General features: G+C 40.9%; 1 protein-coding gene across 5 annotated transcripts in view; it reads right to left on the reverse strand.

Moving 5' to 3' along the window:
- Positions 1-13,550, reverse strand: part of astn1 (astrotactin 1) — a 401,467-nt gene that overhangs the window by 314,273 nt on the left and 73,644 nt on the right. For all 5 annotated transcript variants that reach the window (XM_047589220.1, XM_047589219.1, XM_047589218.1 and 2 more), the window contains exons 3-4: positions 850-1,100; positions 356-498 (exon numbers count right to left, since the gene is read on the reverse strand). In XM_047589220.1, coding sequence (XP_047445176.1) covers positions 356-498; positions 850-1,100 — 394 coding nt within the window. The remainder of the gene's footprint in view (positions 1-355; positions 499-849; positions 1,101-13,550) is intronic.

A 13,550-nucleotide genomic window follows, 5' to 3' on the forward strand; every position in this document is an offset into this window, starting at 1 on the left:
AGACACAGAGCAGCATTAGCATTCATCTGAAGCTTCTGCTTCTTGGTTGGACTTTTAATGTAAAGTGAATTTCTCTGAGCTTTTTTCTGCTGAAAACTATTAACTGTAAAGTGTGAAAATAGGCCATTCAGTCAACATTTACCAGAGATCAAAGGCTGAGGAACTACAGTAAAATGCAACTCTGCAGGAAATCATCCAAGTCCAGGATTTAAAACCCAACCCCTTCACATTACATGTAGTCCATCTCATCTATTGTTAACAGAAGAAATATTTAGTGCAGGTTGAAGGCATTTATTCAGGTTTATTTTGCGCTTTGTCTTCTCTGACCTGGCGGTTTGACCATCAGTCAACTTACCAGGTGTAAGGTCCATATTATTCTTGTCATTACAGCCCTGGAGGGAGTCCAGCGTACGGGTGACTTGGCTGGAAAATTCCTCCCCACCATTCATACACTCCCGCTGCAGATGGTGACGCAGGTCGGTGATGTCGTACTCATACCTGGGGACCAGGTTCAAATCAGTCAGCGTGACATTATCTCATCGTGTCGGAAGCGGAGGACATGTCACAAGCGTTTGATGTGCTTGATGGAGCGGAGGTTTCCTAGCGGAGCAGAATTTACTGAGAAGGTAAAAACGTCTTTAAGCTTAAACCACAAAACTCATTCCAAGCTACATCAAGTGTGCACCATGCAAGCTGAATTATCGTAACAGCTTTTTAAACTTTGATAGTGTCAAATGTGAAATATCAAATTCAATTCACAGATTATTCATCTCAATAACACCTACGTCTGCTTATTTTCAGGTCACTGAATATAACCACTCCCTATATCTACTCAGACATTGCTTGTACCCATCCAAAATTGGCGTCTCTCGGATGCTCAGGGTGCCGCTGGAGTTTGGCCCCTGACCCCGGGAATTCCTCAAGCTCTCTCGGGCCTGTCCTCCCATCAGCACTGACGGGATGTAGTGGATCTCATTAGCCGCCTCGGCGCTGGCGCTCTTCTGGGGCTGAGGGATGCGGCGGCGCTTGCACCAGCGCCTGCGAGTGTACAGGATCAGGACCAGGCACAGGATGGACAGCAGGAGGGCTATCATCCCGCCCTGAGGGGAGGACAGTGGTGTTTGGAGCAGAGGGGGGGAAAAAAGGGGGAGAGAGGAGAAAGAAGCAGTGAGGGGGAAGCAGAGAGAACAGAGAGTCAAAGGCGAGTCAGAGAATCTTGCCAAGTAGAATATGGATCAAAGTCAAAGTCATGACGCCATCAGCACAATTTGAGAAAGGCTCAGCTACAATTTCACGAGTAATGCCTACAGTGTTTTTAAATTACAGTAGCTCTCATGCTACTGTTCAACCATTTCACCTTGAAACTAAGAGAAAGTTCCCAACATGACTCGTGACTGATGTATGCTTATGTAAGGCCGTATTAAATGTGTCAGCAGTTACAAAGATAATCCCCACTTAAATCACAGAGATCTGTTCCCAGGTCACTACCACGAGTTCCTTAAACTTTTAATTAATAGTTTGACTGAACAGTTTGTCGGAAAATACGCGTATTCACTTTGTCGCTGACGGACAAGCGAGATGATAATATGTCACAAGCCAGTTGTCGGTTAGCTTAGCTTGACACATTGTGCTTAAATAATGAGAAACTGTTAGCCAGGCTCAGTAAAGCTCACTAATTAAAGCTTTACATCTTATTAGGGCACGCAGAAGCTACAGCCTAAATATAAAGAAGGCGTGGTTTCAAGGAAGGTGTGCGCCAAACTGTTTCAACCTTACAAGCTCCACACTTCGATTTCTGCATCTGGCTACATTTTAGAAACATTACCACATGAACTTGGATGTGAATGATCAGTCCTCACCAGCTATGTGACATAATTGTTACGTTTATCTCTAGTTAATTGGATGAAATGTTTGTTGGGTGTGCAGGGTAAGCCTGCATGCTTAAGTGAACTTAACTATTTTTTTTTAGGGTTATTTGATTTTGCACAGAACTAATTGTGCAGTCTTATCTTGTAATTGGGATTTACTACCTCATAATTAACAGATCTCGCAGTTACAACACTCAGACTTTAAATGTAGCTATCAATCATGAGTATTTGGCTAATTTTCTCACTTACATAATGAATATGTAATGAGTATCGGTTATGTTGTGTCACACTTTGCAAGTCTTAAGATCTGTCAAGAGTTTAAAGGAAAGAGTCAAATAAAGGCTGCCACGGATATTGTGTATTGCAATATGTTATAATTTGCAAATACCTTTTACTGTTTTCCATTAGATGCACTGACAGTCATCACTGATTTGCACATTTTCCAGCCGATATTTGTTAACAGTCTGGAAAATTGTGTACACTGATTAATCTTCGTGTTCTATGTATGAGGTTCTTTGGAGTTCAAAGATACAAACAGCCGTGTAGCAAATATGGGTCCATTTTGCATCACAGAAAAGAAAGTGTGCTCTGCTCACTGTCTGCGGAAATACAAGACAGAAGTCGATTGTGACTTTGAATATCATCTCGTCCATGTACCGCAGAAAGCACTGATACCAGAGGACTGGGTCAGGTCATATGACTGCTTTCATTTTGCTCCTTTTCTCTCTGATTTTAATGGCGTCCGATGGGGCAAAGCGAAGCCACGGCATCTACACTGGCAGAGGACTGGGAGAAGGAACGAGATGGACAGATGAAGGACAATCAGCCAGCCCCTAGGACAGGTTAGCAGGGTGGACAGAGACAGAATCAGACAGAAACTGGAGAGGAAGAGAGCCAGTGAGAGGGGGAGAGTCAGAGGCGGAGCAGAAAAGGCGAGAACAGAGTCAGAGAAGCCTGCCAAGAAGCTGGATTGTATCAAAGTCAAGGCAAGTCAAAGGTACACAGCCTGTGGAAATGTGGGAGAATGAGACAGCGACTGCGGGTTTGAATATCAGCCCATATCTCATCCGTAAATAAAGGCAGCTGGCAGTTTCATTTCACTTATTCTTTATCTAATGCCTTTATTAACATTTTTAAGGTCACTGAAATGATGATAGAGAGATGCAGGAGAGACGAGAGACGTGATTGTAATGCACACTTAAACACATACTATTACATGTACAGTCAGTCGCGCAATTTGCCATTTTCTAGTGTCCAATCTGATGCCAGCCAGCTGAGGCTGAGCTAAATCAAATAAATCTAAATCAGGTACATTATGCAATTTGGAAAATGTCAAAAATGGTTATGGAAATGTCAAAATGACAGCACGGAGAGAGACAGACAGCAGCAATTTGCCTCCGGAGAGACAAAGAGTGAATCCTTCACGGTCAGAATATTCATAAATTAGCGCAAATAAATTGGATGAGCTCTCCCTGTGGCCATGTGTGCACAGGTGTTTCTGTTTTTACTCACTGTACGGCACTGTGACACAAAGTGATCCAAAATGTTATTTATTCGTACTTTTCAGTAAGGCCAGCACGTATCATTCAGATGCATACAGGTGGCCTGCCTAGTGGGGCCGTAACGCTGCAAAAACGTACATTAAGTGAAGCTGATTGTAAAAGAATGAAAGGGAAGAGAAAAAAAAATAGAATTAAACTGTATCAGCTCAGTCAAACCAGTAGAGTTACGGGAAGATAAGCAAAAGTGATGAAATGGAAAAACGGATTATAATCAGCAATTTACATAAAAGAATCCCTTTTCAAACAGACTGAATAAAAATGGGGTTTCAGTTGCTCATATTAATTTAAACTGGCAAATGTAGAGGCCTATTTGCATAAGTTGTTTGCTTAATCGGCACAGTCAAGGACATCAACAAATGACACCATGATATGGGCAAATTATGCAGTAAATCTACATGCACAGTGGTCAGAAAGGAGACCTGCCTGAGCCACTGGGTTGGTAATGATTCCATTTGCAGCACTTTGAAAGTCACTGACAAAGCCCCCTATCCATGCACAAATAAAAGAATGACTATGACCTCGGTAAAAGTTCTTAGCTCACTAGAAAGACACTGAGCCGCGTCTTAAGACATAAGAATACAGATTTTATGCAATAATGAAGCCATTTATTTGCATTTGACCAATATAATCCATTACAGGAGTAGGACACTTAATGCTGCACCATTCGGTCAAATGACTTTGTGTACTGTGAAAGAGGAGGTGATTCATAGACACGAAACTATCGGTAAAGAATCACCCATCTCCAGCTACACTTTTTGTGTTCTTTAGCTCTGTCTCGATTCACTTTCTCAAGCTGCTCAACATGCTGGAACATTTAGCAGCCAGATATATTCCAACAGAGTTTGGTGGACACCAAAACAGAAGGAAAGTGAGTGTTGAAGTGGATTTTTCCTGCAGTAATGCTTCCCTTCAGCAATTAGAAAATCCCTAAAGCGCTTTCAGTGTGAGCAATTATTTCACACGAAGCTGACATGACATGAAATCAGATACATTTAGTATGACATTCCCTTTATGCTGGCCCTTGATCTGACTTTCCCTGCTGAGCTGCAGTGGAAGAATAAGAACAATGAGAGTGAATTTTGTACTAACACCTCCAGCTCCAGCTGTTGAAGCCACGTTGACTTAACAGATGAAATACCCAATACCGTTAACTATTCTTTGTAACAGAAAAAAATGTCAAATATGAACAAGAGGAACAATTACAGAAAGAAAAATAACATGTTTCAGTGCTTATATGTAAAGGCTGGTCTGAGAAGGTGCAACGCCTACATCTTTACAGACAAACTCAATGCAAATGCACATGTTTTACTACATTCTATGAATAGTATGAATAACAATGGAATAGGTCATTTCTGCTTCCACTCCTAATGAAAGTCCCGGCTGTTTTTCTTGTGCCAATCATTAGTCACATAGCCTTGTATGTGCAACAACTGAATGTTAACATTCCTATCCATCATCATCTACTCTGTTCCAAATTACCTTCTGCACAATGACAATTAGCAGATGTACAGTCAGAGTTATATAGGGCAGTTCTCAGTGGGAAGAGGGGCACATTGCACCAGAGTGTATGGGAAGCTCTTCTAGAAGCTTGGAACAACCTACCCTCCAAACCCTCTGTAAAACCATGCGCAGTTGCACCCAGGTGAATGGTGCTCGGCATCCCAAGCAGTGATTTGATTTTTATTTCTGTTTTGTATGAGGTTATATGATTAACTAAATCTATTTGTGGCATTATTTTGAGTGCATGCTCAAATTATTTTTAGTGCCTAAACCCAGGTTCAGACAGCCCAGCTGTTCACAGCAGATGCCAATAACTCTGTGCTTGTCAGCAGGAGATTCAAATCCTCTGCTCTGTGCGGAGCTGAAAGTAAAGTCAAGATTTCACAACATAAAGCTTTAATGTGTTCCTGGATAACAACTGAAAACAAATGTCCTCTTCTGGGGTGCCTAAACTGTGGGGAAATAAAACTGGGAAAATTGGCAAGAAAATCAAAGCACCGTATGTTCACTCCATCTTTTACCATAACAAGATCATTAATATCATACATATTATTCATATAATTTAATAATAATAGATTATTAGTGTATTTTCTTGGTGATAACAGAGCAGACACTGAATCCACCATTGCAGTGTGCAAGCCAATTGCACACGGTCCTGTCTGAAAAGCCTAGTTAGTTAACATTGGTGTTGACAGAAAGTGGTCCACTCTCTGAACTTGTGGTTTTTGCTACATTGCCATGGTGTGGTAGCATGCGAGCCAAACCAGCTCTGAGCTAACTGATTCTGTTAGCTAACTGTTTGGTTGTTGGACTATGCAGTTGTGTGCAGAGGTATTTTTTTTTTCTCTTGGTTGAAACACGCCCCATAATGAATTCCAAATGGAGCCAAATAAAAATACAACAATGCAGTCAAACCACAAGTATGTGGAAGGAGCGTTTAGTTCGGTATAAAGATGATGTTGATTCAGTTCTGGAATTCTTTTGAATACATTCCTAATTTGAGTTTTCAGATTCACATCTTACTGATTTTCAGATCATATTTTTTTTCTCCCCTTGATTTGGTGTTGGGGGTGTGACCCAAACTCAGAGGGGTGTGTAATCCTGAGTGACAGCATGACAAAGGTGTCTGATGGCCTTCATCGATCACGCTGCCTTCAGGAAACATGGGCATTGAAATCATATTCACGTGAATAACCTGACAAAAGTGATAAAGCTGCATTTAGCAATACAAAACCAGTGCGATCGCTCTTATTCATGCTTTCACTCTCCTGTCAAAATGATGGAAAAGCCTCTGGCCTTCTCTGGCATTCATCTAAAATTCATACTTCTTAAGTAATATTCAAAGCAATGTGTGTCAGGGGTATGAAAATGTCCACGTTCGTATCAATTACAAGTGAGATGAATGACTAAAAAATGTGTCTAAAAAGCATCTATTGTAGTCAGCCAGGAGAAAGATGTGTCATATAAAACAATGTGGTGTGACTGACATGGTAAAAAGAGTTGCGTTCAGGAATTTTCAAGTTTAATGACCGCACATATAAAAATAAAAGCATCAGAATTACCAATTTAATGTTACATAACGCTACTGTTTCATTCATCCCTGAGTAGTCTATAACAAGATGTCAAATGTCAAGTGCTTGAAATGGTTCTCAATCAAATCTGCCTCAGCGACAAACGTAATTCAAACCCATCAACCTGCATTAGCGCTCATGCGTGGAAGGGGCTAATACAGGCGATATGGGGGGAAAAAAACTGTTTAATGCCAGGCATTACTTGGAATCAAAGTGAGGACTAAGTGGACTGTGTTCTCTTATAGAGCCAATAAAACCAAACCACACATTAAAGCATGCCAGAGCTCCAGTCCCATAATCCACTTACTAACGGATGAGGATGATGTTATAATGGCACCAGTGCTCCTTATGACTTACGCTCCTGTCATGCAAGTCCTGAATGGAGGAGAGAAGACATGGCCTTTCTCAGGCTGACAGAGCAGGCATGGTATTAGGGCTGAGCTATCAATCTGTCACTTAGTCTCTGAATGCGAGGCATTAAGAATCAGGAAGGCGGAAAGATCTCCACTAACTGACAGCTACAAGATAGAGAAAGGAAGTTTCTTGCTTGGAATATAATAAACTATATCTTTGCCAAAAAGGGCAACTGATTGAGTTTGATGTGAAGTTACAATATTAATGATGGGAACCAACCGTATCAAAACCCTGAATTCTTTCATGCATTAGTTTTTGCGTTAGCTCTAAGGGTTCCAGCCTCAAAGCAAATGAAATATAAATTTCAATGAAAGGAAATGAATCCTAAATTTGTGGGATTTCTTTTTTTTTTTCTTTTTTCACGTTAAGCTTTATGATCCAGTGCCGATACTGACATTGAACAAATGTGAAAGTCAAAGCCCCATTTCACACGTAAGGCTTTCTCCACTCGAAATTAGTATTAATGACAGAATGGGCTTATATCATTTAATTCAATTTGGTGAATTTCACAAAAGCTAATATAGCATGCAGACGCTCCATGGGGCGTTGGGGTGTTATTGTAAATTCTATTAAGGTTGCAAATGCATTTGGAATCAAAGTTAGAAATGGTTGAAAAGTGATTTAAGATGAAAAGACTTTAAATCCACTGCAAGTGGATATTTTGACAAGATCATATGGTTGGCTAATGCCATGTGTTATCATTCACAGAAAAATTAAATGAAACAATCACATAAAAACTGGATTGGCCTATGTGCTGTCTTCAGTTAATTTATGTAAAAGCTGGAACAAGCTTCTACTCTGACAAACAAACATGTCCATGTGTCATTCGGAACAATTATCATGTCTGTCATCTGTCACAGAGGGATGGTAATGTCAATTTGTCAGTCCGTTCAGTCAGTTTGCTCCTGGCTGGAGTGGAGTGCATTTTTGTTTGGCATCATCTTAATTTCACACTAAAGTGCAGTTTACGCTCTTTAAAATATGCACATAGCCTATACCCGTACGAACCATTTGTACTTGTGTGCTTGTCAGTCTGGCTCTCTGCAAAAACACTTGTCGGCTCCGCGTCTTTTTTTGCCAGGACTATTTTTATCTCTATATCCTGCTTCAATTTCAACAATAACGACTGAAACTTTCACCAAAGATGAATTGTAAAAGTGGTCTGGGCCGCAGCTACGGCATCAAATTGATGCAAAAGCATAAACTGTGCATAGCACTGCAGGTACTAAAGCTACATTTAAAATCTTTTTGACTATAATAGTCGGCTAAATGCCCATAAAATACATTTTCTAGAACCTATCAATTCACCCTAACTTCTTTAAAGAAATATACCCGTGGTTGCACATTAAATGTACATAAATACAAATCATTTAACAATGTCTTGTGGGTAGGAGAACGGGTGCCACTTACAGTCTTGCTAGTTCAACAGAAAGTATGAGGCAGTAACACTGACAGGATTTACATGCACAGAGTGACCCAGCTATCGGCCATACTGCCATTAAGGTCTTATTGGGGTTAAACTCCTGACGTGCCCCTGTGACACAACGAGATTGAGTATCCCCGAGACTACTCCCGGTAACCTGCGGTATTGTGTCTGCAGACAGAAATGCTCGTCAGCAAACCTGGGGACTAAAATGTTGTCTCCAAGCTGCTTTCTCCTCCTTTCACAGAGCAAGTAGCCTCTAAGAATAGTGGCGCTTTTGCTTGTTGGAATGGTGCTGGATTAATGGCTACACATGGCTAGTCTGGAGCTAGGTTGTTAAACTTGAAATCTTACCATTATGTTTTCCATTTTTACACATGGAAATATAAACAAAAGTATGAAGCTCCTGTATTTGGAATCTGACTAACCTTCTACGGCATTCTGTCGTAAACTTCTGAATAACTGTGCCGGCTGAATGGCACACACGGCTTTATTTTTACAGTAACCATTAAAACTACCAAAACAGCAATTAAAATTCAGCCAGGTTAAAAGGGATTTGCATAGCATTTTGAATTTGAATCGCTCAACCATTGCTGCAGGAGATACGAGTCCTGAGGATGCTGCAGCACACAGCCCGTCCAGGTGGCTGATGCGATTAAGACGGCGTCTCCAGCATGAACTACATACTGATGATCGTTTTCAGCCGACAGCAGCGCTTTAAAAATGTTTCATTGTCACAGCTTGTTTCTGGTGACAAATGCTCCATTCAGACTGACACAATAACACGGCATAAACCCATGTTGGGGTCTAGTAAGAGTCAAATTAGGTCAGCGGAGCCTGCTTCATGACCCACCTCTTGACGAGGCTTGAACTGGTCTGAGGGCCTGACAGGGAATGTGGACGGATATGAATGCATAGCAGTGTGTGTGTGTGTGTGTGTGTGTGTGTGTGTGTGTGTGTGTGTGTGTGTGTGTGTGTGTGAGTGTGTGTGTGTGTGTGTGTGTGTGTGTGTGTGTGTGTGTGTGTGTGTGTGTGTGGAGTTAAAGGACAACAGAACAATGGAAATAAAGATTCACAATTTGGATGGTTCAAGTTTTTGACCGTCTTGCCAACAGTATCAAATACAATATGAATAGGTCCATACTAGAGTGGGTTAAATACAAATCCCTAGACCAACATCTTGAAGGAAGTGTTTTCTTTAACCAACATACTAAACCATCATAACATCATCTACAAGTGGTTTACATACGTCTCTTGCTTTTCCTCATGCCAGTTAGAACTTTCTTTCATGTTAAAGATTTGCCATGCACATTCTATACTCCATATTTTCCAAGTCTCTCTCTATACACTATGTGTGCGTATATTCCTCTTCTGAATCTCAAATGTGTTATTGTTCCATTTATTCTGCACAAATTCAAAACTAATTTTTACACTTCTTCTTGTGTGACTAATTCATTTGGTGGCCGTAAATGAAAGATTGTGATTGACTCATTGTGCTTCCACAAATACTCTGGAAATTAGACGTGCACGGCAGAAAACACGGAAAAAATAACAGCACAGGTGTTCATACATGCCTTATGATATTAAATTACTATTACAGTGGGGAACGGTAACGATTACTGACTTCAGATAACACAAGTCTTCTTCCCAGGAACAGAATTGCATCCAACTAAATAAATATTTTCACCAAGTTGAGGATAATGAGCATTGTAATTTCTGTGTGTATGTTTTTTAAACCCACGATAAACCTCTTGCTAATTCTGCAAACTGAATGCAATACATATCAAAACGAGAGCAAGGTCAATGTTTTTAATCCTCAGACTGAATCATCCTCTGATAAATACCTATCGAGGTCTGGATGTATCAATGGTCACTCGCTGTATGTCTTATTTACATTTATATGGATTAAATGAGAGAGGTGGGAGGAAACATCCATTTATACTTGGTATGATAGTGAGAGTGAACATGAAGCAAGCCGTTACCAGACATGCACGTCACCAGCTTGAAACAAAAAAACCGACCTCTGTATCGAGTGTTTTTTTCCCATCCTTTCTTTCACTCGAGCTCGTCTATGTAGGAAATTAAATTTAGGCTTAAAGTCCAAGGTTCATTTTCTTTCAGTATGAAGCCAGTGTGGTGCCCTCTACATTTGCAAGGGGACAATAAGCCAGCCAAGCAGCATGTAATGTTTCAGCTCTTATGCAAGTCTGATTTATTAAAAGCATGCTGTCTGCTTTATAAGACACTGGCCCTGGCAGAAATCCCAACAGAGAGCGGAAATTATTTGATGCCGACGCCATATCAAGTTCCACTGACTTTTCCTCTGCACTCACTGAGACGAGAGGACACGGGAATGGAGAAGGAACAGACACACATTAGGAAAATTAAACTTCATGGTTTGATATTTAGGTCCTGTCTAATTTCCTCTCTCTGTGAATACTGCTGGAAATGCATGCTGGGAAACATGCGAGAACACTTAGCTCAGCTAACATGAAAGTGCCGACACTTCCAGAGAAAGGAAAGTAAACGAGAGCGTCCCAGTTCAAAGTGCTCACATTTACAGTTCGGGCTTGATGTTTTAAGTTGTAATAATTGGCCACTGTGGGGTTTCAGACCACCATAGAAAGTAGGAAGGGCAAGCAAATAAGACGCAAACAAATTTATAAATGAAGCAGGCGAGGAGCAACACTTGTAAAACATCTAGCTTTGAGTTTCCAGCCACGTAAAAAAATTAGACTTGTGTAATCATTATTTTAGTTTGTTTGGGTCTCTACCTGAACCAGTTACCGTATCCTGAATTAATGGTAGCGGTTCTGCTGGAAAAAGCTGCTTAAAAGAATAATGACAATGAGATTTGACAACTATAACAACAAGGTAACTCCAAAATAGGCTAATATCAACAATAGAGATGAGGTGTATTCCTGCTTTCAAACTGCTGGAATACTAAATATCATTTTTGTTCAGTGACTCAAATTGGTCTCGAGTTGTAGCCCTTTAAAGCTACTCCAATCACCCACAGCATTAAAACCACTGACAGGAGTAGTAAGTAACACTGACCTTCTTGTGACAATTTAATGTTCTACTGGGAAACCTGACATTCATGTGGGTGTTACTTAGACATGTATTACCCACCTAGACCAGACCCGACCAGTCATCCCCACCAGGATGCAGCCTGACACAGACACAAACACAAAAATGGTTCACGTTCCAAATTCACTACATCCCAAACTGATCAAGTATCTGTGGGATGATCCACAGAGGCCCCTCCCCTCAACCCATAGGACCCAAAGGTCCCCACTAACATCATTGTGTTACCAGCCACCACAGGATACCCTCAGAAGGCTACAAGCAACTTTCACACAACTCACAGCCTTCACTTATTGTTGATAAAATATATGAACTAGAGCAGCTTTAATGTAAGAAAAACGTGTTATATTAACAGTAATTTTCGTATTTCCCTGCTGTTTTTTGTGGATAAACTAACCCATGGTGCTCTGTTGCCTGCATCAGAGATTCAGCAGCACTACAAACAGACCAAGCATTTGGGGCTGAACGCCTTCCTGGCAGCCCCATAGGGAAGCTATGGATTGGTTTGTCTCGCTCGGCAGGTTTTTCAAAAACATGCTACGCTGTGATGCTCGGAGTGCAGCTCAGAGGGCTGGGATTCAGACGAGGCTACTGCTTTACAAGTGGTCAGGGCCGCATTGATTTAAGGTTTATACGATCAATGCTATCAACGCAGGTTTTAGGAGGGTCACCACATGAATGTCAATATCCCGACGAGCTCAGCTGTGTCACGAGGGCCGTCCTATCCCATAAACTCTTGGGTGTTGTTGGTGTGCTTCTCAGAGAACACAGGAATGCTTTGTTTGTCATCTTAAAGGGTGAACGTTCTAATTTTCTGTGAAATGTGATACAAGTGCTACTGCTGTTATTGCTGAATAGTGACAAGACAAATTAAAGATCTCCCATTCACACTGACACGTGACATTAAATGAAGATATAACAAAGATGTGTCGGGAGGTTTTGTCAATTTAATTTGAACTGTACAATTAAACTCAAATTAGTTTTATTGAGGAGAATTTGGATAGGAGACAATATAATTAAAGCTAGGGGTCCAATACAGAGAACGCCTTGGTGGGAAAAAAATGAAAAAAAAAAAAAAAAAACTCAGAAGTTCAATATTGTTATACAGTGACAATTCAATGTCACGCCAACACATCTCCATAGTAAGATTAGAAAGTAGCTAAAATATTAATAAACCTACTTCTAGAAGACAGGTTGGACCATACAAAACCTCCATATGTATTGTGGAATTCCAACACAAGGCAGACTAAAACAAAGGCCCAGCCTGGCAGAATCTTCTACCATTAATGTCAGACAGCACACGGCCTCGACAGACTCCACTGCTCCTCATCTCTTGGGCTGAGTGAGCACAGCGAGTTGTTTTTTCACACTACTGATCCACGGCAAACTTGTACATCAAGGTTCTTCGACATAGCTGAGGTACACTAAATCTGGAGATATTGCTGGAACTGTAAACCATCCAGCAAAATGAACAGGAGCCGCGAGTTGCACAAACTGCACAGTTCTTGCAGAGCTGTGCCAGCACGTTTAAAATAGAATGATTTCGTTTTACTTTACCTCTTCATTTAATAAAGTTTTTCCATCTGATTTTCTTTTTTGCGTGGGTTTCACTATGATGCCAGCGCAAATTAAAAAAGCTGTTTTATGGCCTCCAAGGAAAAACAACAGCGCTAAGAGAGGTTCACCATGGAATAAACATCTAATCTAAGCCCAGAGTTTGAAAATCTTAGGCTTTCACATAATGTAATTGACTCGGTTTGCTTTGGATGCCTCCGTACTGTATGCAATGATTGGATTGATCCGTTGAGGCCCTGTGGCAAAACCGGAGCTGATTAAAATTTGGAAATTAAAAAGAGACAATGTGCATGAAAATGACACACTGGAGTTTAAGAGTCTCAGCATAGTGCATGTGTTAAATATAGTGTTTTTATTTGTGTGTGTCCCGCCAGAGAGTTGGGATTTGCTTTGTGGCCATCAGTGACAGAAGCGTTCAAGCTGAAGCCGACGATGTGCGTTTGAACCGCCAGTGTCTCACCTGGTGTTGGTACAGGCAAACAAGGTTAGTCATCAATAATTGATGACCAGTCGCAGCCAGAAGAGGACACCCTGGTCACCTTGTTGGATG

The sequence above is a fragment of the Mugil cephalus genome, chromosome 7, assembly GCF_022458985.1.
Source record: "Mugil cephalus isolate CIBA_MC_2020 chromosome 7, CIBA_Mcephalus_1.1, whole genome shotgun sequence".
Lineage (NCBI taxonomy): Eukaryota > Metazoa > Chordata > Actinopteri > Mugiliformes > Mugilidae > Mugil > Mugil cephalus.